This window comes from Microcebus murinus, chromosome 2, assembly GCF_040939455.1.
Source record: "Microcebus murinus isolate Inina chromosome 2, M.murinus_Inina_mat1.0, whole genome shotgun sequence".
Taxonomy (NCBI): domain Eukaryota; kingdom Metazoa; phylum Chordata; class Mammalia; order Primates; family Cheirogaleidae; genus Microcebus; species Microcebus murinus.
Genome location: NC_134105.1, coordinates 34,604,758 through 34,629,975, shown reverse-complemented (window position 1 = coordinate 34,629,975; position 25,218 = coordinate 34,604,758). Strand labels below are relative to the sequence as shown.

At 38.0% G+C, this 25,218-nt stretch overlaps 1 protein-coding gene across 1 annotated transcript in view; it reads left to right on the top strand.

Moving 5' to 3' along the window:
* The window catches only part of PIK3R3 (phosphoinositide-3-kinase regulatory subunit 3), a 107,949-nt gene that overhangs the window by 67,739 nt on the left and 14,992 nt on the right, over nt 1–25,218 (top strand). Inside the window, exons 4-6 of the mRNA XM_012776053.3 lie at nt 7,281–7,461; nt 7,967–8,092; nt 24,952–25,094. Of these exons, the coding sequence (XP_012631507.1) occupies nt 7,281–7,461; nt 7,967–8,092; nt 24,952–25,094 (450 nt within the window). The remainder of the gene's footprint in view (nt 1–7,280; nt 7,462–7,966; nt 8,093–24,951; nt 25,095–25,218) is intronic.

Genomic DNA, 25,218 nt, shown 5'->3' with positions numbered 1-25,218 from the left:
CTACCACACTGACTGGTGTCACATTAAATTCATGACTGCTAACCTTAAGTGGGCCTTTAAAACTGCCCAACTCAACTTCTCCATTTCTACAATCCATTTGCCCTCCCACTTTCCTTTATGACAATTTCATATGTTTTTTTTTTCTCTTCAAATCGACCACTTTCCCCCTTTTAACTATAGAACTTGCTTTATATTTCACTGATAACATGGACACAGTCAGAAAAGAATTCTGCTTCTGTTGCCACAACTATCAATATATTTACACATTAGTGTGAATATTCTGCATGTTCCAGTGGATGGAACATGTCCATGTCCAGGGTCTATATATCTGTTTGTGAACAGGATCCCATCCCATCCCATCCCTCTAATCCACTCTAGGACATCACTCTAGTAATCATCTTGTCCTCTTTTTTTTTTTTTCCTTTTTTTTTCTTTTCTTTTTTCTATTGTAGGAGTAGAGTCTTCAGAACAAATGTCCTCTTTTTTTGATCAACAATTTTTGTCTCACTAATGACCAATTTCTGTCAGCATATAAATGTGCTATATTATCTCCCATTTAAGAATAATAAATGGCTGGGCTCACACCTGTAATCCTAGGTGTGGCTTGCACCTGTAATCCTAGCACTTTGGGAGGCCGAGGTGGGCAGATCGCTCAAGGTCTGGAGTTTGAAACCAGCCTGAGCAAGAGCAAGACCCCATCTCTACTAAAAATAGAAAGAAATTAATTGGCCAACTATATATAGAAAAAATTAGCTGGGCATGGTGCTGCATGCCTGTAGTTCCAGTAACTCGGGAGGCTGAGGCAGAAGGATCACTTGAGCCCAGGAGTTTGAGGTTGCTGTGAGCCAGGCTGATGCCACGGCACTCTAGCCCAGGCAACAAAGTGAGACTCCCCCCCCAAAAAAGAATAATAATTAAAGAAAATTCCTTTGACCCTCTATTCCTTTCTAGCTGTTTCCCTATTTCTCTTCTCTCATTTATAGCAGTATTCCTTGAGATACGTTGTCTGTGGCATTCTAACGCTTATTCCATTTTCTTTTTTTAATCTTCATTTTCATTTATTTTTCTTTTTCTCAAACAGATACTTTAGATTGCCTAAGGCTGGCCCTTCCACTAGGGGTTATACCTCTTTACTTTAGTATGATGGACCCAAGGTTTCACTTCTCACAACTTCAGCAAGGTGTGAGTTGTTTTTTTTTTTTTTGAGACAGAGTATTGCTTTGTTGCCCAGGCTAGAGTGAGTGCGGGGCTGTCAGCCTAGCTCACAGCAACCTCAAACTCCTGGGCTCAAGCAATCCTGCTGCCTCAGCCTCCCGAGTAGCTGGGACTACAGGCATGCGCCATCATGCCCAGCTAATTTTTTCTATATATATTAATTGGCCAATTAATTTCTTTCTATTTATAGTAGAGACGGGGTCTCGCTCTTGCTCAGGCTGGTTTCGAACTCCTGACCTTGAGCAATCCGCCTGCCTCGGCCTCCCAGAGTGCTAGGATTACAGGCAAGGTGTGAGTTGTTAGAGGCACTTCATAGGGTCCCTTCCATCTTCTCTGCTTCCATCTGGGGCCTGGACCCAACAAATGGCCTGGTGTCCAAACACTTCCCAAATCCATTTATTTCTTCTCAACTCAGTTCAGGTTGTGGGGAGGTGCGTCTACTTTGGGGAAACAGAGATGGGAGTTCCCTGGAACTAAAACAGGCTACTGCAGCTGCTAGGGCCATTCCTTGCTCTCTTACTTTGAAAAGAAGTTGTTCCTACCTGTGAAAACCCATGGCTTTGACCCGAGGCTGCTCCCTGCCATTCCACCAGGGCACTAATGGGCCCACCCAGGGACACCAAACTCTGTTACCGAAAGTTTGGCACTTGCCCCTGAGGCCACATCAGAAGAACAAGGACAAGTGGTTTGAGGAGAAGGAAAGAGGAGTTGATTAATTTGCCAGCAAATGAGGAGGTTGGCAGACTCCTGTCTCAAAGTACTAACAATCTCTTCTAGTTTCTTGAATGTATGCCAGTCAGGCTTCTATCCTTACCATTCCACTGAAACCATTTCATCAGGGTCACTTAGTGATTTCTACTTTGCCAAACCCAATTATTACTAGACTCAGTTGATAATTTCCTCTTTGCTGAAATGCTTTTTTTAAAAATTGGTTTTTATGGCCAGTTGCAGTGGCTCACACCTGTAATTACAGCACTTTAGGAGGCTAAGGTAGAAGTATTACTTGAGGTTAGGGGTTCAAGACCAGCATAGTGAGACCTCATCACTACAAAACATAAAAAAAATTAGCTGAGCATTGTGGCACGTGTCTGTGGTTCCAGCTACTTGAAAGGCTAAGGCAGGAGGATTCCTTGAGTCCAGGAGGATCCCTTGTCCCAAGCTATGATTGGGCCATTGCACTCTAGCCTGGGCACCCCCCCCCAAAAAAAAAAAAGAAAGAAAATTTATATCTCTAGCCTAGACTTTTCTCCTGAACTTCAGACTCTTTAAGTAGGCTGCTATGCTGGGTCATCTGCTTTTGAATGTTCAGTCAGTATCTCAAACTTAACATGTCTAAAAACCAAACTTTTTTCCCTTTTGAACATGTTCTTTTTATATAGCCTTTTTCATGTCAATAAATGATTCCATTCTTCTAATTGCTTAAGATAAAAACCTTGGAGTCGTCTTTATCTTGTCTCTTTTTCTCATAACCAAGCCATCAGCAAATCCTGTCATCCCTCTCCCCAAAATGAGGGCCGGGCACGGTAGGTCACACCTGTAAATCCTAGTACTCCAGGAGGCTGAGTTGGGAGGATCTTTTGAGCTCAGGAGTTTGAGACCAGCCTGAGCAACAGTGAGACCCCATCTCTACTAAAAATAGAAAACTTAGCCAGGTGTGGTGCTGTGCCTGTAGTCCCAGCTACTTGGAAGGCTGAGGCAGGAGGATTGTTTGAGCCTGGGAGTTTGAGGCTGCAGTGAGCTATGATGTTGCCACTGCACTCTAGCTGGGGCAACAGAGTGACTCTGTCTCAAAAAAAAAAGTATTAAGAATCTCACCATTTCTTGTTATCTCCACTGCTACTAACTACCCTTGTCCAACACACCATCATCTCTTGCCTAGATTTTTTTGGGGGAGGGGGGACAAAGTCTGACTCCATTGCCCTGAGTAGAGTATCGTGGCATCAGCCTAGCTCACAGCAACCTCAAACTCCTGGGCTCAAGCAATGCTCATGCCTCAGCCTCCCAAGTAGCTGAGACTACAGGTGCATCCCATGATGCCCGGCTAATTTTTAAAATATTTTTAGTAGAGACAGGGTCTCACTCTTGCTTAGGATGATCTCGAACTCCTAAGTTCAAGCAGTCTTCCCCCTTCAGCCTCCCAAAGTGCTAGGTTTACCGGTGTGAGGCATGCCTAGCCATCTTGCCTAGATTTTTATAGCATTTTCTCAACTGGTCTTTCCACTTCTACCCCTGCCCACTTTGAATAGTCTTCTGTTATTTTTGAGACAGAGTCTCACTCTCGCCCTGGGTAGAGTGCGGTGGCGTCATTATAGCTTACTGTAACCTCAAACTCTTGGGCTCAATGATCCTTCTGTCTCAGACTCCAAGTAGCTGGACTATAGGTGCATGCTACCATAGTCAGCTAATTTTTAAAAATTTTTTGTAGAGACAGCGTCTTGCTATTGCCCAGGTTGGTCTCAAACTCCTGGGCTCAAGCAGTCCTCCTGCCTCGGCCTACCAAAGTGCTGGGATTACAGGCATGAACCACCACGCTGGCCTGAAGAGTCTTTTCTCAATTTAGCAGCTAGAGTGAGCCTTTTAATACATTGACTGCCACCAAAAAAAACAAGAAAACAGAAACTTTCCCTTGGGCCCACAATGTTTTATTATGAAAATAGAATAAAAACTTTGAATATAATTTAAAGGTAAACATACATAGAATGATTTTAATCAATCAAATGAAATTGATTGGCTTTTATTCATTTAATCCACATTTTTATTTTTATTTTTTTTTTTCTTTTTTTTTATTTTCTTTGTTTCATGAGAATTTTGCATTTCCATAATCCACATTTTTAAAATTAAGTTGTCAATATTAATTTTAACAATAAGAATATCAACAAGATTCTATGTAGGCTTCATGCAGTCCCAGGGTCAAAACTGGAGTGAGTTAAATACAACTCTCAAGGCAGTTAATGTGTTAAACCACAAAATAGTCATATCATTTTGTTCAAAACCTCTTGTGTTCCCCCATCTCACTTAGTAAAAGCCAAAGCCCTTACAGTAGCCTACAAGTTGTTATGATATGAGCTAAGGTCCTTTTACTTCTCTTACTTTGTCTCTTACTACTCTCCCTTTTGCTCATTCAGCCTTAGCATCACTAGCTTCTGTGCTGTTCCTTGAACATGCCAAGCATACTCCTACCTCAGAGGCTTTGCACTTACTGTTCCCTCTGCCTGGAAAACCTTTCCCTCAGATATCTGCTCTGCTAATACCCTCACTTCATTTAGGACTCTGCTCAAATGTCCCTTGAACAGAGAAGTTTTCCTTGAGCAACATATGTAAAATAGCAATCTTTCTACCACCAGAGCTATCTCTTCCCTTTACTCTGCTTTTTTTTTTCTTTTTTTGAGACACAGTCTCACTCTGATGCCTGGGCTAGAGTGCCGTGGCATCAGCCTAGCTCACAGCAACCTCAAACTCCTGGGCTCAAACGATCCTTCTGCCTCAGCCTCCTGAGTAGCTGGGACTACAGGCATGTACCACTACTGGCTTATTTTTTCTATATATTTTTAGTTGGCCAATTAATTTCTTTCTATTTTTAGTAGAGACAGGGTCTCACTCTTGCTCAGGCTGGTCTTGAATTCCTGACCTTGAGCAATCCGCCTGCCTTGGCCTCCCAGAGTGCTAGGATTACAGGCGTGAGCCACCGCGCCCGGCTGTGGCTAATTTTATATATATATATATATATATATATATATATATTTTTATTTGTCCATCTAATTTCTTTCTATTATTTTAGTAGAGACAGGATCTTGCTCTTGCTCAGGATGGTCTTGAACTGCTGAGCTCAAACAATCCACCCACCTCGGCCTCCCAGAATGCTAGGATTATAGGTGTGAGCCACCGTGCCTGGCCTTTTACTCTGCTTTATTTTTTTCTAATAGAGTTATCTCCATTTGATATATCTAGTTTATTTTTATGTTATAGCTTGAGGTATTTTTTATCCTCTTTAATAAACTGAAAGATGGCGATATATTCCTCAGGCTCTTAAAACTGGAAGCTCCATGAGAACATGGAATATACTTAACTTGTGTATCATAGTATCTGCAGTGTGTCATATAATTCCTGATACACAGTAGATGTTCAATACATTTTGTGTATGAATGAATGCCTTTTAACTTTAACAAAGAGACTAGCTTGCATTTATTGTGAGTATATGTGTGGGTGTACATAATGTATAGTAACTATACATGATTAGATGGTCCTTCTAATGTACATTTTATAGAAATAGTTCATTAGCCATCTAAATACTGACCTTGTAAGCATTGTTTAATTAATTTATTTTTAAAAATATTTTTCCTTTTTAATTATTATGAGTACATACTAGTTGTATATCTTTATAGGGTACATGTGATATTTTGATGCAGGCATACAATGAATTTAATCAAATCAGGGTAATTGATCAGGCATACAATGAATTTAATCAAATCAGGGTAAAAAAATCTATGACCTCAGGCATTTATCATTTCTTTGTGTTAGGAACATTCCAATTCCACTTTTAGTTATTTTAAAGTATATTATAACTTACTGTTGATCATAGTCACTTTATTGTGTTATCTATATATATATATATATATATATTTTAGACTAGTCAAGTGTAGTAGTGAGAAGGGAGAAAGTAAATCTAACTATATTTTTGAACCCATTAGCATTGTTTAATTGAAATCAATCCATAGGTTAAAACCTATATGTTTGACCTTTCACAAATCCCAATGCCTCATTTATCATATATAATAGCATGAGATAGATATGGAGGCATATTTTTTCTACTAAGTCTGCATACTGCTATAAGAAGAGTTCAATGAAAATAGTATGGCATTTTGCTGTGATATAATTACTCAACCTGTTATGGTTTTAGATTATGCCTTATGGAACTTACAAAGTATTGCTATTTTAAACTTTGATTATAAATTACCTTTTTTTTTTTTTTTTTTTGAGACAGAGTCTCACTCTGTTGTCTGGGCTAGAGTGCCGTGGCATCAGCCTAGCTCACAGCAACCTCAAACTCCTGGGCTCAAGCAATCCTCCTGCTTCAGCCTCCCGAGTAGCTGGGACTACAGGCATGTGCCGCCATGCCCGACTAATTTTTTCTATATATTTTTAGTTGGCCAATTAATTTCTGTCTATTTTTAGTAGAGATGGGGTCTCGCTCTTGCTCAGGCTGGTCTCGAACTCCTGAACTCAAACGATCCACCTGCCTCAGCCTCCCAGAGTGCTAGGATTACAGGCGTGAGCCACCGCGTCCTGCCTGTAAATTACCTTTTAAGGGGCCATTTGGATGTGTATGACTCTGTAAACAAAGGTGGTCTGAACTATCAAGCATCAAATTACATTCATCTAATATACATATAGCTCTTCAAAAGCTATACTTTATAAAATAGTTGAATGACTTGAACCATTTATATGTTGTGATGGCCTAAATAGTCATTTCTGAGACTTATAAGCAAGTATAAAAGACAAAATAATGTAAGATGCTTGATTAATTACCCAGCTGTAAATCATTCAAGGAGCTTATGTTTGTGCATTAACAATAAAACCTTGAGTGTGTTGGTGACTATGTGACAAATGTTTATCATCCCCTTCATATAGAGATGGCATCTACTTCTTCTGCAAAGACATAATAACCACCTAGCTTTAGATCCTAAAGAGATTATCTGTTCTCCCTGAGAAAATATTGTAGAATTTAAATTAGAAAATTCATTCAGAAAGTAAACAAAGTATACAATTTGCTTCTGTTAAGTTATTTTTGGGGCTAAATTTATGGATATTAAATGCTATGTAGATATGTTGACATTCAATAACCTAGGTATTATATGGACAAAACAGTAGGTGTGAAAATAATATGATATTATATATACTTCTATACACATAATTATATATGCCTTTTTACCCCTTCCAGCCTCATTAGCAGAGTAAAACTTCTTTATTTTGTGACACTAAGCTTTCATATCTCCATATGAAAGTAGTACTTCATACTTCAATAGAATTTGGGGAAAAGTCTACAGTTATTGTCTTGTTTCTCACAGGAAGGGAGGCAATAATAAGTTGATAAAGATCTATCATCGGGATGGTAAATATGGCTTTTCTGATCCTCTGACATTTAATTCTGTGGTGGAGCTCATTAACCACTATCATCATGAGTCTCTTGCTCAGTACAATCCCAAACTTGATGTGAAGCTGACGTACCCAGTGTCCAGGTACCAACAGGTATGATTATAGTTGTCCTTGATAGCTATTGAGCAAGTCATTATTTAATAGCATTACTTGATTCTATTTACTAGGCTTATCAGTTTTTAAAAAAGAAATCTAGTGATTTTAAATTTCCTAGTTAAGATTTTAGATATTTTTGGAGCTTATTTTATGATGACCCTTCTGTAATACTTGTTACATGTACTTATTAACTTTATATAAAATCTTTCTGTTTATGCTTCATTTCTTAATTTTTAAAGTATTAATTATTTTGATGTGATTTAAAGGCTGATCTTTTTTTTTTTTTTACTCCCCTCCTCCCTAAAGGCTGATCTTAATGTTAACAAAAGATTTAGTGTCTTTGCATGCTTGATGTTAATATGGTGACTTAAACTTCTGTAGCATAAATATAATTTAAAAATACATAGATGGGTAAGGTGATATTTTCCCAAAAAAATAGATATGGAAAAATTCATGTATCAGAATTGTTAACATTCTTTATTCCTTTTGTTTACCTCTATAGGATCAGTTGGTAAAAGAAGATAACATTGATGCAGTAGGTAAAAAACTGCAAGAGTACCACTCTCAGTATCAGGAAAAGAGTAAAGAGTATGATAGGCTATATGAAGAATATACTAGAACATCCCAGGTTAGTATATTTTTGTTGTTTGGGTTAGTAAGTATGCAATGTTACAGTTACATCATATTTTTGATAATTCATTTGATAATTTTTAGCTGTCTTAATATCTTAAACAGCCTTTTTGAGACTTTGATGATATAAATTCCCCTCTCATTTATAAAACTTCTTTTATTTTGATGATTTTCTATCTGTGGAAATTGGCCTACTCTAAAATCAGCCATCACATCATATTCTAGAAAACAGGAAGAAAGAAAAGGAAGGAGAAAGGAAGGCTCTCTATTTTTAAGGTGATTCCCTTGAAAAAGCACACATTGCTTTCACTTTTATCTGCTGTCTAGAACTTAGTACCATGGTCACATCTAGGTGTGGATCACAACTAGCTGCAGAGGAAGCTTTGAAATCTAGTCTTTATTTGGTCAGGTGTGCCCAACTAACTTTTGGGGATTTACTGAGGAAGAAGGAGTGGATGAATGGAATTACGGGGCCACTAATAGATTTAGCCATGCTATTTTTAGATCATTAACGTTAGTAATTAGTAATCATTATTTTATCATATTTATGATATAGAGCAAAATTCTATAGAATAATCTGGTTCTTTTCCTAGAACTCCTTATTTCTGTTACTACTTTTCATTCTTTTTTAGGTAGACTTGGATTGGTTTAATTTGCCCTAACTTTTTGCTTAGTACATAAAAGGTGTTGGAAATTTTGATAAAGGTGAACATCTTCAAGGAAGTTTACCCTTTGTACTATTTGGGTCAGAAGTAGCCTAGGAAAATATAATATTCAGCCACATTTCTCATGTCCCATTCTCTTGAAACACAGGTTTTTACTTTGAACATCAAATGATTTATAGAACCATTAGTCCATGTTGATTCTACTAAATTCCTAGTGAATTCTTGGGGCAACAATAACTTGTCAGGGTCCTTTCTAAGAAATAGATAATAATAATGGATTTTTTAGTGTATACTTTTTTTTGTTTTTGAGACAGAGTCACACTCTTTTGCCCAGGGTAGAGTGCCCTGTCGTCAGCCTAGCTCACAGCAACCTCAAACTCCTGGGCTCAAGCGATCCTCCTGCCTCAGCCTCCCGAGTAGCTGGGACTACAGGCATGGGCCACCATGCCTAGATAATTTTTTCTATATATTTTTAGTTGGCCAATTAATTTCTTTCTATTTTTAGTAGAGACGAGGTCTCGCTCTTGCTCAGGCTGGTTTCGAACTCCTGACCTTGAGCGATCCTTCTGCCTCAGCCTCCCAGAGTGCTAGGATTACAGATGTGAGCCACCATGCCTGGCCAGTGTATACTTTCTATTTCATGAATTTCTGCTTTTATCTTTATTATTTCCTTTCTGCTTTTTTTTTTTTTTTTGAGACAGAGTCTTGCTCTGTTACCTGGCTAGAGTGCTGTGGCGTCATCGTAGCTCACTGCAATGTCAGACTCCTGGGATCAAGTGATCCTCCTGCCTCAAACACCCCAGTAGCTGGGACTACAGGCGAGTGCCATCACGCCTGCCTCTTTTATTTTTAGTAGAAATGGGGTCTCACTCTTGCTCAGGCTGGTCTCAAACTTCTGGGCTCGTGGGATCCTCCCGCCTCGGCCTCCTAGAGTGCTAGGATTACAGCTGTGAGCCACCGTGCCTGGCCATGTTTTCTTAATATTGTCTCGTTTCCCTTGTAATTTCTTCTTAGAGTCATGTGTTATTTAATTTCTAAATATTTGGGACTTTTTAAGATGTTATTTTTACTGGCTTCATTTTGTTACTAGTGAACATATTCATTGAGAGTATAGTCTTTTGAAATTTTTGACTTATTTTATGACCTAGCATATGGCTCTTAGTAAACTTTTCCATGTGCACTGACAAAGACTGTGTTCTGAAGTTGTTGGTATAATGTGCTATAAATATCAATTAGGTTAAGGTGGTTGATAGTTTTATTCAGATCTTTTATAGCTTTATTGATTTTTTTTTGCTAATTGTTCTGTGAAGGAGTCTTAAAATCTCCAATTACGGCCGGGCGCGGTGGCTCACGCCTGTAATTCTAGCTCTTGGGAGGCCGAGGCGGGCGGATTGCTCAAGGTCAGGAGTTCAAAACCAGCCTGAGCAAGAGCGAGACCCCGTCTCTACTATAAATAGAAAGAAATTAATTGGCCAACTGATATATATATAAAAAATTAGCCGGGCATGGTGGCGCATGCCTGTAGTCCCAGCTACTCGGGAGGCTGAGGCAGAAGGATCGCTTGAGCCCAGGAGTTTGAGGTTGCTGTGAGCTAGGCTGATGCCACGGCACTCACTCTAGCCTGGACAACAAAGCGAGACTCTGTCTCAAAAAAAAAAAAAATCTCCAATTACGATTATAGATTTGTCTATTTCTCTCTTTAGTTATGTCAACTTTTGCTTTATGTATATTGAAATTCTGTTATTATTAGATTCCAAGACATTCATGGTAAATTTACCCCTTTATCAGTATGAAATATTTTTCTTTATATCTGGTAATCCTCCTGAATGAAGTCTGCTTTGTCTGATATATCCCTACCAGCTTTTATATGCTTATTATTTGCATGATACATCTTTTTCTGTTCTTTTAGTTTCAATCTGTTGTGTCTTTGTATTTAAGGTACATCTCTGATAGACAGTTTATAGTTGGGTCTGGCTTTATTTTTATTTTTATTTTTTTATTTTTTTTTTTTGTTTTTTTTTTTTTTTGAGACAGAGTCTCACTTTGTTGCCCAGGCTAGAGTGAGTGCCGTGGCGTCAGCCTGGCTCACAGCAACCTCAATCTCCGGGGCTCAGCGATCCTCCTGCCTCAGCCTCCCGAGTAGCTGGGACTACAGGCATGCGCCACCATGCCCGGCTAATTTTTTGTATATATATTTTTAGTTGGTCAATTAATTTATTTCTATTTTTGGTAGAGACGGGGTCTCGCTCAGGCTGGTTTCGAACTCCTGACCTTGAGCAATCCGCCCGCCTCGGCCTCCCAAAGTGCTAGGATTACAGGCGTGAGCCACCACGCCCGGCCTTGGGTCTGGCTTTAAAAAAAAAATAACAGCCTACCAATCTCTCCCTTTTAATTGAGATGTGTAATCTGTTTGTATTTCTTGTAATTATTGATATGACTAGGTTATGTTTACTGTTTTGCCATTTGTTTTTTATTTGTTCCATCATTTTTTTTTTTCTGCAGCTCTTTCATTGTTTTCTTTTGGGACAAACTTTGTTAGTATTCCATTTTAATTCCTCATCTAGCTTTTTAGCTATATCCCTTTTTTTATTTAAAGGTAGTTACTCTCAGGATTATATTAATAATATGCACTCTTAATTTATCACAGTCTATTCAGAGTTCATATTGTACACTCCATCATGTAAATTTAAGAACCTTGCAACCATGCCATTCTACTTCCACCTTCTGTTGTTGCCGTATGTTTCACATCTGTGTATGTTATTTGCATTAAGCATTCTATTGTCTTTTAAAGAAATTTAGAAAAGAAAAAAAAGAGTCTTTTCCATTTATACATGTTTACCAATTCTAGAATTCTTCTTTCCTTCCTCTAAATATGGCCTTTCCTCTGGTGTCATATCTCTTCAGCTTGAGGAACACTCTAATAATTCTTTTTTTTTTTTTTTTTTTTTTGAGACAGAGTCTCACTTTGTTGCCCAGGCTAGAGTGAGTGCCGTGGCATCAGCCTAGCTCACAGCAACCTCAAACTCCTGGGCTCAAGCAATCCTTCTGCCTCAGCCTCCCAAGTGGCTGGGACTACAGGCATGCGCCACCATGCCCGGCTAATTTTTTCTATATATATTAGTTGGCCAATTAATTTCTTTCTATTTATAGTAGAGACGGGGTCTCGCTCTTGCTCAGGCTGGTTTCAAACTCCTGACCTCGAGCAATCCGCCCGCCTCGGCCTCCCAGAGAGCTAGGATTACAGGCGTGAGCCACCGCGCCCGGCCTTAATAATTCTTGTAGGGTAGGTCATTGGCAGCAAATTCTTTCAGCTTTCTTTCCTTTTAAAAAAATATGTTTTTAAATTGATGTATAGTAATTTACACTTTTAATGGGGTACAGTATGATATTTTGAAACATATATACAATGTGTAATGATCAAATAAGGGTAATTAGCATATATCTGTCACCTCAAACCATTGTCATTTCTTTGTGTTGGTAATATTGAAAATCCTCTCTTCTAGGTATTCGAAAAAATACAATAAATTGTTTACTGTAGTCACCTTACAGTGCTATAGGATACTAGGATTTACTCCTCCTAGCTGTAATTTTATATCCATTAACCAACCTCTCCCTAACTTCTTTTCCTCCACCTGTTTCTCAGCTTTCATTTGCCTGAGAATGTGATGTGTGTATTTTGCCTTTATTGAAAAAAAGTTTTTATTGTGGTAAAATATACATAATAAAATATCTGTTATTTTAACCATTGACAAGGGTACAATTCAGTGGCACTAAATACAGTCACAATGTATAACCACCACCATTCTCTGTATCCTAAATCATCCCCAATAAAAAGTTTGTACCCATTGAACAACGAATCTCCCCAGCCCCTAGTAACCTCTACTTTCTTTTTTATTTTATATGGTTTTTTTTTTTTTTTAGAGACGAGGTCTCCTTATGTTGCCCAGGCTGAACTTGAATTCCTGGGCTCAGGTAATTCTTCCACTTCAGGCTCCCAAGTAACTGGGACTATAGGCTTACACTACCATGCCCAGTTCTACCTCTATTTTCTAACTCTATAAATTTGCCTATTCTACCTTATGTAAGTGGAATCATACAATATTTGTCCTTCTATATCTAGCTTATTTCTCTGTGTTTTTAAGGTCTGTTAGTATAGTAGCATATATCAAAATTTCATTCTTGTTTTATGGCTGGATAATACTCTGTTATGTCTATATACTACATTTTGTTTATCCATTTATCTGTTCATGGACATTTGGGTTGTTTCTATCTTTTGGCTGTTGTGAATAATGCTGCTATGAACATTGGTATACAAATATTTTTTTCAGAATTCTGATTTTAGTTTTTTTTAATATATAATTAGTAGTGAAATTGCTGAGTCCTGTGGTAACTCTATGTTTAACCTTTTGAGAAACTGCCAGTTTTTCCACAGCTGCTAAACTATTTTACATTTATACCAGCAATCCCATTTCTCCATATCCTCCCTAACACTTGTTATTTTTCATGTTTTTTAAAAATATCTATTCTAGTAGTTGTCACATGGTATTTCATTGTGTTTTTTTTATTGTTGTTGAGTTTTAAAAATATATTCAGGTTATTAATTCCATACCAGATACATGATTTGCAGATATTTTTCCAATGCTGTAGGATGTCTTTTTGCTTTCTTGATAGTGTCCTTTGATTCACGAAAGTACTTGATTTAGATGAAGTCTAATTTGTCTATTTTTTCTTTTGTTGCACATGTTTTTAGTGTAATATCTATGTTGCCAAATCCAATTGTTGATTTTTTCCACATTGTTTTCTTCTAAGAAAATTCTATCTATTTTGAGTTAAGTTTTGCATATAGCGTAAGGTCAGGGTTCACCTCACTCTTTTGCACGTGAATATCCATTTTCCATCACAAATTTTTTTTTTTTTTTTTTTGAGATAGAGTCTAGCTTGTTGCCCAGGCTATAGTGAGTGCCGTGGCGTCAGCCTAGCTCACAGCAACCTCAAACTCCTGGGCTCAAGCAATCCTTCTGCCTCAGCCTTCCGAGTAGCTGGGACTACAGGCATGCGCCACCATGCCCGGCTAATTTTTTATATATATATATATATATATATATATATGTGTATATATATATATATTAGTTGGCCAATTAATTTCTTTCTATTTATAGTAGAGACGGGGTCTCTCTCTTGCTCAGGCTGGTTTTGAACTCCTGACCTCAAGCAATTCGCCCGCCTCAGCCTCCCAGAGTGCTAGGATTACAAGCGTGAGCCACCATGCTCGGCCTCCATCACAAATTTTTGAAGGGAATGTTCTTTCCCAATAAGATAGTCTTTGGGCATTCATAGAAAATCAACTGACCATAAACGTATGGGCTTATTTTTGAGCTTTCTATTCTATTGCAGTGGTCTCCATGTCTGTCCTTATTATAGTACCTTATTGTTTTGTTACTGTAGCTTCATAATGAACTTTGGAATTGGGAAGTGTGAGTCTTCCAACTTTTTTATTCTTTTTCAAGATTGTTTTGGCTATTCTGGGTCCCTTTCAATTCCGTATAAATCTGAGGATCAGTTTTTCCATTTCTGCAAAAACTGCCATTGGGACTTTGATAGGGATTGCATCGAATCTGTATATTGCTTTGAGTAGTATTGTAATTTTAAGTCTTCCAATTCATAAACACAGGATGTCTTTCCATGTGTTCATGTCTTCTTTAAATTCTTTCAGCAGTGTTTTGTAGTTTTCAAGGTGTACAAATCTTTTACCTTATTGGTGAAATTTATTCCTATGAATTTTATTCATTTGGATGCTATTGTAAATGGAATATTTTTAAATTTCCTTTTTGGATTATTCATTGATTATATATAGAATACAACTGATTTTGTGTCCTATACCTTTGCTGAATTTGTTTATTAGCGCTAATAGTTTTTTGTGGATATAAGATCACGTCTTCTGACATGGTTTATGGTTTACTTTTTCCTTTCCAATTTGGGTGTCTTTTATTCCTTTATATTGATTTTTTTTTTTTTTTTAGTCAGGGTCTTGCTCTGTTGCCCAGCTAGAGTGCAGTGTCATTATCAAAGCTCACTTCAGCCTCAAACTCCGGGCTCAATCAGTCCTCCTGTCCCAGCCTTCTGAGTAGCTGGGACTATAGATACACGCCACCATGCCCAGCTAATTTTTCTATTTTTTGTAGACATGAGGTCTCACCCTGTTGCTCAGGCTGGTCTTGAATTCCTGACCTCAGATGATCCTCCTGCTTCTGCCTCCCAAAATGGTAGGATTACAGGAGTGAGCCACTGCGTTCAGCCTTGTTTCTGATCCTAAATGGAAAGCTTTCTGTCTTTCACAATTCTGATGTTAGCCTTGGATTTTTCATATGACTATATTAGTTCCTAGGTCTGCTGTAACTAAGTACCACAAACTGAGTACAACCAAAATTTATCGTCACACTAGTCTGGGGACTAGAAGTCCAAAAATAAAGGTGTTGGTAGAGCCATGCTCCCTCTGAAAGCTCTGGGGGAGCATCCTTCCTTGCTTCTTCCTAGTGTCTAGTGGTTGCTGGCAATCCTTGACATTCCTTGGTTTGTAGATACATCAGTCCAATCTCTGCTCTCATTATCAATGGCATTCTCCCTCTGTATCTCTGTTTTATCTTTTTATAATGACTTCAGTCACTGGATTAGGGTCCATCCTAATCTAGTATGACCTCATCTTAATTTACTAATTATATCTGCAAAGATCTTATTTCCTAATAGGGTTATATTCTGGGGTCCCTGGGATTAGGACTTGAACATACATTTCTGGGGAACACTATTTGATCCTTAACATGGACTTCATCATGTTGAGGAGTATCTTTTTATTCATAATTTATTGAATTTTTTATCATGCAAGAGTGTTGAATTTTGTGAAATGCTTTTTCTGCATTAAAATGATCATGTACTTTGCCCCCTTTCATTCTATTAATGTGGTGTATTACATTGACTGATTTTCATTTGTTGAACTACCTTTGCATTCTTGGGGTAAATTCCATGTGCTCATGGTGTACATGCCTCTTACTATGCTGCAGAATTCAGTTTGCTAGTACTTTGTTGAGGATTTTTGTATCTATATTCATAAAGGATAATGGTCTGTAGTTTTCTTGTTAGTGTCTTGGTCTGAGTTCAATGTTAATGTAATGATGGCCTCATAGAATGAGTTAAGAAGTGTCAACCTCTTCTATTTTTTGGAAGAGTTTGAGGATTGTTATTAATTCTTCCTTAAATGTTTGGTAGATTGACTAGTAAAGCCATGGGCTTTTCTTTGTTGGGAAGTTTTTGATTACTGATTAAATCTCCTTATTTGTTATAAGTCCATTCAGATTTTCTATTTTTTCTTGTGTCAGTAGTTTGCCTGACTCAAGGAATTTTTCCATTTTATCTAGGTTATCCAATTTATTGGTATATGGTTATTTATAGCATTCTTCTATAATCTTTTTTATTTCTGTAAAGTTGGTAGTAATGTTTCCTCTTTTCTTCTTTTTTTTGGAGATAAAGTCTCTTTCTGTTGTCCAGGCTGAAGTGCCATGGTGTCAGCCTATCTCACAGCAACCACAAACTCCTGGGTTCAAGCTATTCTCCTGCCTTAGCCTCCTGAGTACCTGGGACTATAGGAATGCATCACCACACCTGGCTAATTTTTTCTATTTTTAATAGAGATGGGGGGTCTCACTCTTGCTTAGGCTGGTCTCGAACTCCTGACCTCAAGTGATCTTCCTGCTTCAGCTTCCCAGAGTGCTGGGATTATAGGTGTGAGCCACCACGCCCAGCCTCTTTCATTTTTTATATCAGTAATTTGAGTCTTCTCTCTTTTTTTCTTAGTCTAGCTAACGATTTGTTAAATTTTTTTATCTTTTCAAATAACCAGTTTTTGGTTTTGTTAATTTTTCTCTATTTTTAAAAATTCTCTCTTCTCTAATCTTTATTATTTCCTTTCTTCTGCTAGCTTTAGATTTAGTTTGCTACCCCCCCCCCAAGTTCCTTAAAGTATACAATTAGGTTATTTATTTATTTGTTTTTTTGAGACAGAGTCTCACTCTATTGCCTGGGCTAGAGTGCCATGGTGTCAGCCTAACTCACAGCGACCTCAAACTCCTGGGCTCAAGTGATCCTCCTGCCTCAGCCTCCCCAGTAGCTGGGACTACAGGCGTACATCACCACACCGGCTAATTTTTTCTATTTTTTTGAGAGATGGGGTCTTGCTCTTGCTCAGGCTGGCCTCGAACTCCTGAGATCAAACGATCCTCCCTCCTTGGCCTCCCAGAGTGCTAGGATTATAGGAGTGAGCCACTGCACCTGGCCTAGGTTATATTTTTTAACTTTTATTTTATTTTATTTTTTGATATAGGGTCTTGCTCTGTCGCCCAGGCTAGAGTGAGGTAGCATTATTATAGCAACTTCAAACTCCTGGGTTCAAGTGATCCTCCTGCCTCAGCTTCCCAAGTAGCTGGGACTATAGAAACACACCACCACTCCTGGCTAATTTTTCTCTTTTCTGTAGAGATGGAGTCTCATTCTTGCTTAGGCTGGTCTTGAACTCCTGGCCTCTAGCAATCCTCCCAGTTCTGCCTCCTAGTGTGAGCCACTATGCCTGGCCTACAGTTAGGTTATTGATTTGAGAGCTTTTTTTTTTTTTTTTTTTTTTGAGACAAAATCTCACTTTGTTGCTCAGGCTAGAGTGAGTGCTGTGGCATTAGCTTAGCTCACAGCAACCTCAAACTCCTGGGCTCAAGCAATCCTACTGCCTCAGCCTCCTGAGTAGCTGGGACTACAGGCATGTGCCACCCTCCCGAGTAGCTAGGACTACAGGCATGTGCCACCATGCCTGGCTAATTTTTTCTATATATATTAGTTGGCCAATTAATTTCTATTTATAGTAGAGATGGGGTCTTGCTCTTGCTCAGGCTGGTTTTGAACTCCTGACCTTGAGCAATCTGCCCGCCTTGGCATCCCAGAGTGCTAGGATTACAGGCGTGAATCACTGCACCGGGCCCTGTTTTTGTTTTTATTCATCTCAAGATATTTTCCAATTTCTCCTCTCATTTTTTCTTTGACCCATTACTTAAGAGTGTGTTGTTTAATTTCTACATATTTGTAATTTTTCTAGTTTTCCTTCTGTTATTGATTTCTGTTTTCATTCTATTGTGGTTGGAAAAGATACTTTGATCTCAGTCTTTTTAAATTTATTAAGACTTGTTTTGTGGCCTTACATATAATTTATCCTGGAGAATGTTCTAATGTACTTGAGAAGAATATGTACTCTATTGTTGTTGGGTGGTATGTTCTGTTTTTGTCCATTAGGTATAATTAGCTTATAGTGTTGCTTAAGTCCTTTATTTCCTTATTCATCTTCTGTCTGGTACATCTATCCATTATAGAATGTGGGCTATTGAAGTCTCTAACTATTGTAGAATTGTCTGCTTCTCCTTTCAGTTTTGTCAATTTTTGCTTCATATATTTTGAGGCTCTGTTATTAGGCATATATATGTTTATAATTGTTATATATTTTTGATGATTGAAACATTATTAATATATAACACCTCTTTGTCTCTTATAACCTTATAATCTATTTTGTCTGATAATAATGCAGCCATCACAGCCATCTTTAGATTCCTATTTACACAGAACATCCTTTTCTATCCTTTTACTTTAAACTTCTTTGTGTCTTTGCACCCTAAGTGAGTCTCTTGTAGACAGCATATATATGGATCATGTTTTGTTTGAATCTGTCTGCCAGTCTCTGCCTTTTAATTGGAGCATTTAGTCTGTTTATATTGAAAGTAATTACTGATTACTGATAAGGACTTCTGTTTCCTTGTCTTGTATGTTTTTTATTATTCAGTTCTTTCATTATTCCTTTTTTTGGGTGTGTTTTTTTGGGGGATGTTTAATTGATTTTTTTGTACTGTGTCTTTTTGATTCCCTCCTTCTTCTCTTTTCTATATATTTTTTAGTGTTTTTCTTAATGGATACTTTGGAGATTATAATTAAATCTTAATCTCATAACAACCTAGTTTGAATAATACCAATTTATTATTTGATACATTTTCTCTTTCTTTTTCTTTTTTTTGAGACAGTATCTCACTCTGTTGCCTAGGCTTGTCACAACTCCTGGGCTCAAGGGATCCTTCTGTCCTGCCTCAACTTCTTGAGTAGCTGGTATTATAGGCATGAGCCACCATGCCCAGCTTATTCAATACATTTTCAATAGTATATAAACACTCTGCTCCTATACATCTCTGTTCCTCTCCCTTTATATTATTGTTACAGATTAAATTTTTTTACATTTCATGCTTATTAACATTGATGTATAATTATGGTTTTATGTAGTCGCCTTCTAAATCATGTAGAATAAAAAGGGAGTCACAAACCAAAAGTACGATAATACTGGTTTTTATACTTACCTGTGTAACTTTTACCTATGTAGTTACCTTTATCAGTGTTCTTTTTTTCTTTTTAATTATTTATTTATTTTTTAAATTGAATTAAATTTTTTTTTTTTTTAGATACAGTCTCGCTTTGTTGCCCAGGCTAGAGTGAGTGCTATGGTGTCAGCCTAGCTCACAGCAACCTCAAACTCCTGAGCTCAAGCAATCCTGCTGCCTCAGCCTCCCGAGTAGCTGGGACTACAGGCATGTGCCACCATGCCCGGCTAATTCTTTCTATATATATCAGTTGGCCAATTAATTTCTTTCTATTTATAGTAGAGACAGGAGTCTTGCTCTTGCTCAGGCTGGTTTCGAACTCCTGACCTAGAGCAATCCGCCCGCCTCAGCCTCCCAGAGTGCTAGGATTACAGGTGTGAGCCACCGTGCCTGGGCTTATCAGTGTTCTTTATTTCTTCATATGACTTCAAGTTACTGTCTAGTGTCCTATCATTTCAGCCTAAAGAACTCCCTTTAGCATTTCTTGTAGGGTAGTTCTAGTAATAATGAATTCCTTCATATTTTGTTCATCTGGGAATGTCTTTTTTTTAAATTTTTTTAAGAGACAGTGTCTCAATCTGTCACATAAACTGGAGTACAGCGCAGCAAACCTTTGTCTTCTGGCAATTTGAGAATAATTTGAAATACTTGTTTTTTATATCTTTGTCTACAGTTTATAATTGTTATCTGTAGGAGAATTAGCCAGCTATGAGCTATTTTAGTACTACTGTAACTCACGATGCCTTGTTTTGACCCTAATATTTATGTTCTCTACTTTCTCAGACCCAATGTCCTTAATCTTTATTTCCAAGCTAGTGTCTGGTGATTATTGTAAAAGTAGAGACTGTACCAGGAACTTCAGGACTGGTGGGGCTGTTTAGGAGATACTGGCCTGTGTATATCCCCATGGCTGAAATCACATTGTACACACAATCCTACATGCTGTCTCCTTTACCTGAAACTATATCATAAGACTTCTTAGGTCATTAGGAATTCCTAAGATATGCTTAATAACAGCAGTTGCCTTTGGGGAATGGATACTTTTACTTTGTATGATATAATTCATATAGAATTCAGCAGTAATTTATATTGAATTTAATGGGCATATTTATATAACTTTTATACTTTTTAAAGCTCAGAAAAATTCTAAATATAATTTCTGAAAAACAAATTAATATCTGTATAACGTTCTAGTAAATGTATGATCATTGCACCAATCCCTAATGTTAAATACTTAGGCTGATTCAGTCTGAAGAAGCTTAATAATTTTTTTTCCCCATTCTTTTTTTCTTTTTTTTCTAAATAGAGACAGGGTCTCACTCTTGCTCAGGCTGGTCTTGAACTCCTGACCTCAAGCAATCCTCCACCTAGGCCTCCCAGAGTGCCAGGATTACAGGCATGAGACACTTGCACCTGGTTACTTTTTCCCCATTCTATGCCTGAACACTGGCCTGATCATAGATAATTCATCTAGAAAAGCTAAAGTAATAAAGAGAAGCTGAAATTTGCAGTTAAACACACATACACATAGGTATACCACAATGCAAATATTAGCTAGAAAGGGGAAAAAAGGTTATTTAAATAATTCTGAATAACTAATAAAAGAAAACCTGAAAATAAAGTGGAATCAAATATCTCACATAGGAAAATGAACCATTAAAGTATCTCTGGCCATTGTAATCCCACACCTTTTTCAATCAGAACTCTGATATTCCATCCTTAGCCTTCCCCGTATCAGTTGAGAGCAATCACATCCTTCTTGTTGATGCCAGAAGCCTTGGAGTTATATTAAACTCTTGTTTTACACTTTGCATCCAGTTCATCAGGAAATCCTGTTTACCTTATCTTCGGTATATACTCAGAATCCAACCCCTTCTTACCACCTCCACTGCTAATACCTTGGTTCAACCCACTATCATTTCTTGTCTGCATTTACCACAGAGACCTCCTACCTAGTCTTCTTGCTCTTATCCACGCTCCTCTCTCCAATTCAGTTCTTAGCATAGCAGCCAGGGTGACCCTTGTAAAACGCAGGTCAGATCACAGCATTCCATTGTTTAAAACCTTGCTCTGGTTCCACATCTTACACAGAGTAAAAAGCCAGAGTCCTTTCTATAATGCTCAGCATGATCTGTGCCCCTCTTCCTCTCTGACCTCATTTCTAATAATTCTTTCTCGCTAACTGTGCTCTAGCCCTACTAACCTTGCTGTTTCTCGAATGTGTTACATCTGCTTCCCACCTTGGAGTGTTTACACTATTTCTTTCCCTGGAACACTTTTCTCTCAGATAGTCACCCAGCTAACCCTTTCATTCCTTCAAACTTGCTCAGATGTTATTGTCTCAATGAGGGCTATTTGACAACTTTAGTTAAAATTGCAACTCACACTCTGATCTTCCTTTCCCACTCTGCTTTCTTTTTTAATAATAACTCTCGCCTTTTAACAAACTATGTAACTTACTTACCATGTCTATTTCTTATTATCTGTATAACCCCCTAAACTATTATAAGTTCTAGGTGGGCAGAAATCTTTGACTAAGCTTGTTTGCTCTAATATCCCAAATGCTTCAGGTAAATGCCTGGCATAGTTAATGTTCAGTATTCATTGAATTTATGCAAGAGAATGAACCAAAAACACTTCACCCTTTTTAGGGGCCTGTAGTCAAACTCGTATGAACTGAGGTCTAGGGGAAGCCTAACCTTCCAATGAACAGAAGCTAGGAAAAATGGCTACTGTTGCATGTGGCTTTGGTTTATATACAGCTGCATTTCTGCTTTCTTGTCATGGCTGGAGAAAACAGAGAAAGCTCTGTATGTGGCCACATGTTTAGTAATATTGGGGGATTTAGCTGCAGAATAGGAGTTCTGAGCAGCTGATAAAGGACTGGGTGCTGAACTTGGAATCCCTAGTTCTAAAGTTGGATATAGGGGTAGATGGAGGCAATCAAAAAAAGCACTAGGTATGGGCTGGGCACAGTGGCTTACGCTTGTAATCCTTGCTCTCTGGGAGGCCAAGGCAGGAAGATCACTTGAGCTTAGGAGTTTGAGACCAGCCTGTGCAAGAGCAAGACCCTGTCTCTACTAAAAATAGAGAGAAATTAGCTGAACAACTAAAAATACATAGAAAACATTAGCCAGGCATTGTGGTGCATGCCTATAGTCCCAGCTTCTTGTAGGCTGAGGCAGGAGGATTGCTTGAGCCCGGGAGTTTGAGGTTGCTGTGAGCTAGGCTGACGCCACAGCACTATAGCCTGGGCAAGAGGGTGAGACTCGGTCTCAAAAAAAAAAAAAAAAGCAGTAGGTATAAGCTAACAGAGAGCTACATTTCTCTATGAAAATTGGGGGCAGCACTTGAAAAGGGCCTGGGCAGAGAAGAGCCATGGAGGTGTACAGCTTTGGAAGATGAAAGGAAAAGAGAGGAGGGACCCAGTGATTAGTGGCACAGGAAGTGTGCTAGGAAAATAAATATTAAAGAGTTGACATTGAGTAAGTGAATTCTTCTTAGAGAAGGGGAAGAGATTGTGTGCCCTCAGTCAAAGTTGGCACAGGGTGAGAATAGGCTGCGTACGGGGATATTTCACATCTGAATTACATATAATTAGGAAGAAGAGTGATGGTTTGGGATAAGAGAGAGCAGTTTGGCAATGAGGAGATCATGGTGACCTTGAAAAGAGTAGCCTGTGTGGAATGGTAAATGCAAAAGCCAGGATAGAGTGAGTTGGTGTGAATGGAAGATGTGGAAAGAGAGATAGCCCATATAAACAACTCTTTGAAGAAACTTATCTATGATTTGGAGAGAATTTAGGATTAAGAGATTTTTTTTCCCCACAAGTGGTGTTACCAGAATTTGTATGCTGATGAGAAGGAACCATTCGACTGGGAGAGTTAATAATGTAAGAGGGGCTGGCTGATAATATTGGAGTGAAGTATCTGAGAAAGAAAGAGGAGGTGAGACTCAGAGCACACATACATAAAGGGAAGGGAAGGGAGAGAATGGGTGTAGATACAGGTGGGTTCATAGTTTTAGTGGTAGGTGTAGTGGTATTGTTTATGGGGAAACTGCTGATTTGGTACTGATATTAAATACTTCTTTTCCCTTTGTTGTCCTACCTATCAATACACATACCAGTGTTAGTAAAGTCTAAATTCTTGATGTTTTCTTTGAAGATCCAGGGCCAGAACTTTGTAGGTAATTTCTAATCTTGTTTGCAAGGAAGCCAAGATCCTCCACTATAACAGTTATAGCATTTGTAGCAATATATTAATATTTAGATATGGGCATTCCAATATGTTTTCAGAATTATCTGAGATATGTATGATATAGTGGCAACTATGTGGACCATTACAAGATTCTAGCCTCTCTCATCTGCTAATCTTCTTATGTTCCAGCCCTACTAAGCAAATGCTGATCCCTGAACATGCCCTGTTATTTTATGTATATGCCATACCATGCCTTCTTTGTGCAATGCTGCATTTTCTTCCTCTATCCCAATTCTTTAAGACCTGGTTTAAGTAAATGTCACATCCTCTGTGAAGCTTCTGTAAAGCAATAAATAACTTAATAACCTCATTTGGGTGCCTCTACCATGACATGAAACAAAACCTTATTAGAGTTCAGAAATGTCTTCCACCTGTGTATTCTGAGGCCTAGTGGACAGGCTCCATGTTTCACAAATCTCTTTATCACCACATGGTACTTTCTGTAGAGTGGATTCTTAATAATCATTTGTCAAAATTAATAAATGCTGAAACTGGGCATGGTTATATGTGCCTGTAGGGCCAGCTACTCGGAAGGCTGAGGTGGGAGGATCCCTTGAGCCCAGGAGTTTGAGTCCAGCCTGGGCAGCATAGCTACAAAAAAACCCAGCCAACCAACCAAACAAACAAACCAGCCTAATAAATGCTGGATAAGTGAGGAATTCTCCCACAAGCATCAAAACTTTTAGAATTGTAAACATCAGGATAGCAAACTTTCTAAACCTTTATGCATATTTATTGGCTTTCTATAATGCAAATAACAAAATTTAACCCTTTGAAGATTTTAGGGGAATCATGATCCAGATGCTAAAATCTGCTAATGTCCTCAGAGCTCCTTGAAATGTATAGGACTGTTTACTCTGATGCTGAATGGCCTAGCCTACTGGGCCTTTGGAGTAATTGAGTCTGTTTTGTGGAATTTTTAGTTTCTAATCTTATTATTATTCTTCATGGATCTGACTTTAGCAGCTATTCTTTCCCTTTTCATTTTCTACTAATAAGACTAATCTAGTGATGAATCTGTTTGGAAAACTATGTACATAGTTTAGAAATGAGAGTAAGAATAAATAGACTTTATAGGGCTCTCTGAAAATAAGACTTTGTACTTTGGTGCATGGAATCCCCAGCTCCATCCATTCACTCCTTCAGCAGCTTTTGGGGATGAGCACTACAATAATAGGTGCAAAGGCAGAACTTGATCTTCGTCTTCAAGACTTCAAGAGATTAAGCTCTCTCGGCAGCTCAGAGACCTTTCTGTGGTTCTCAGCTATAACAGATAATGGTTCTTTTCACTTATTTCATAGTTTGAATGTTGTATTTTACATAGACATAATAGGGTTGGGGTTGAATAATAGGCCTTGCTTTATCCCTCTTAATTTGGTCTTATATGGGATTATAGCCAGAATTATAAAATTTGTTTTAAGACAAAGGTTAGGAAAAAAATAATAAAGATAATGAAGTTATATCTTTTCTTTTTCTCTCCTGTAGGAAATACAGATGAAGAGGACTGCAATTGAAGCTTTTAATGAAACAATTAAAATATTTGAGGAACAGTGTCATACACAAGAACAACACAGCAAAGAATATATTGAGCGATTTCGCAGAGAAGGGAATGAAAAGGAGATTGAACGGTGAGTCTACTTAATACCTCTACGTACATCAATGAGACACGACTTCTTTTCTTCCCTGATAATTGCCTATTCAACTGCAAACTTATTGAGAGTAGACATGGTAGCTTCTTTTCCCTGATAGCCC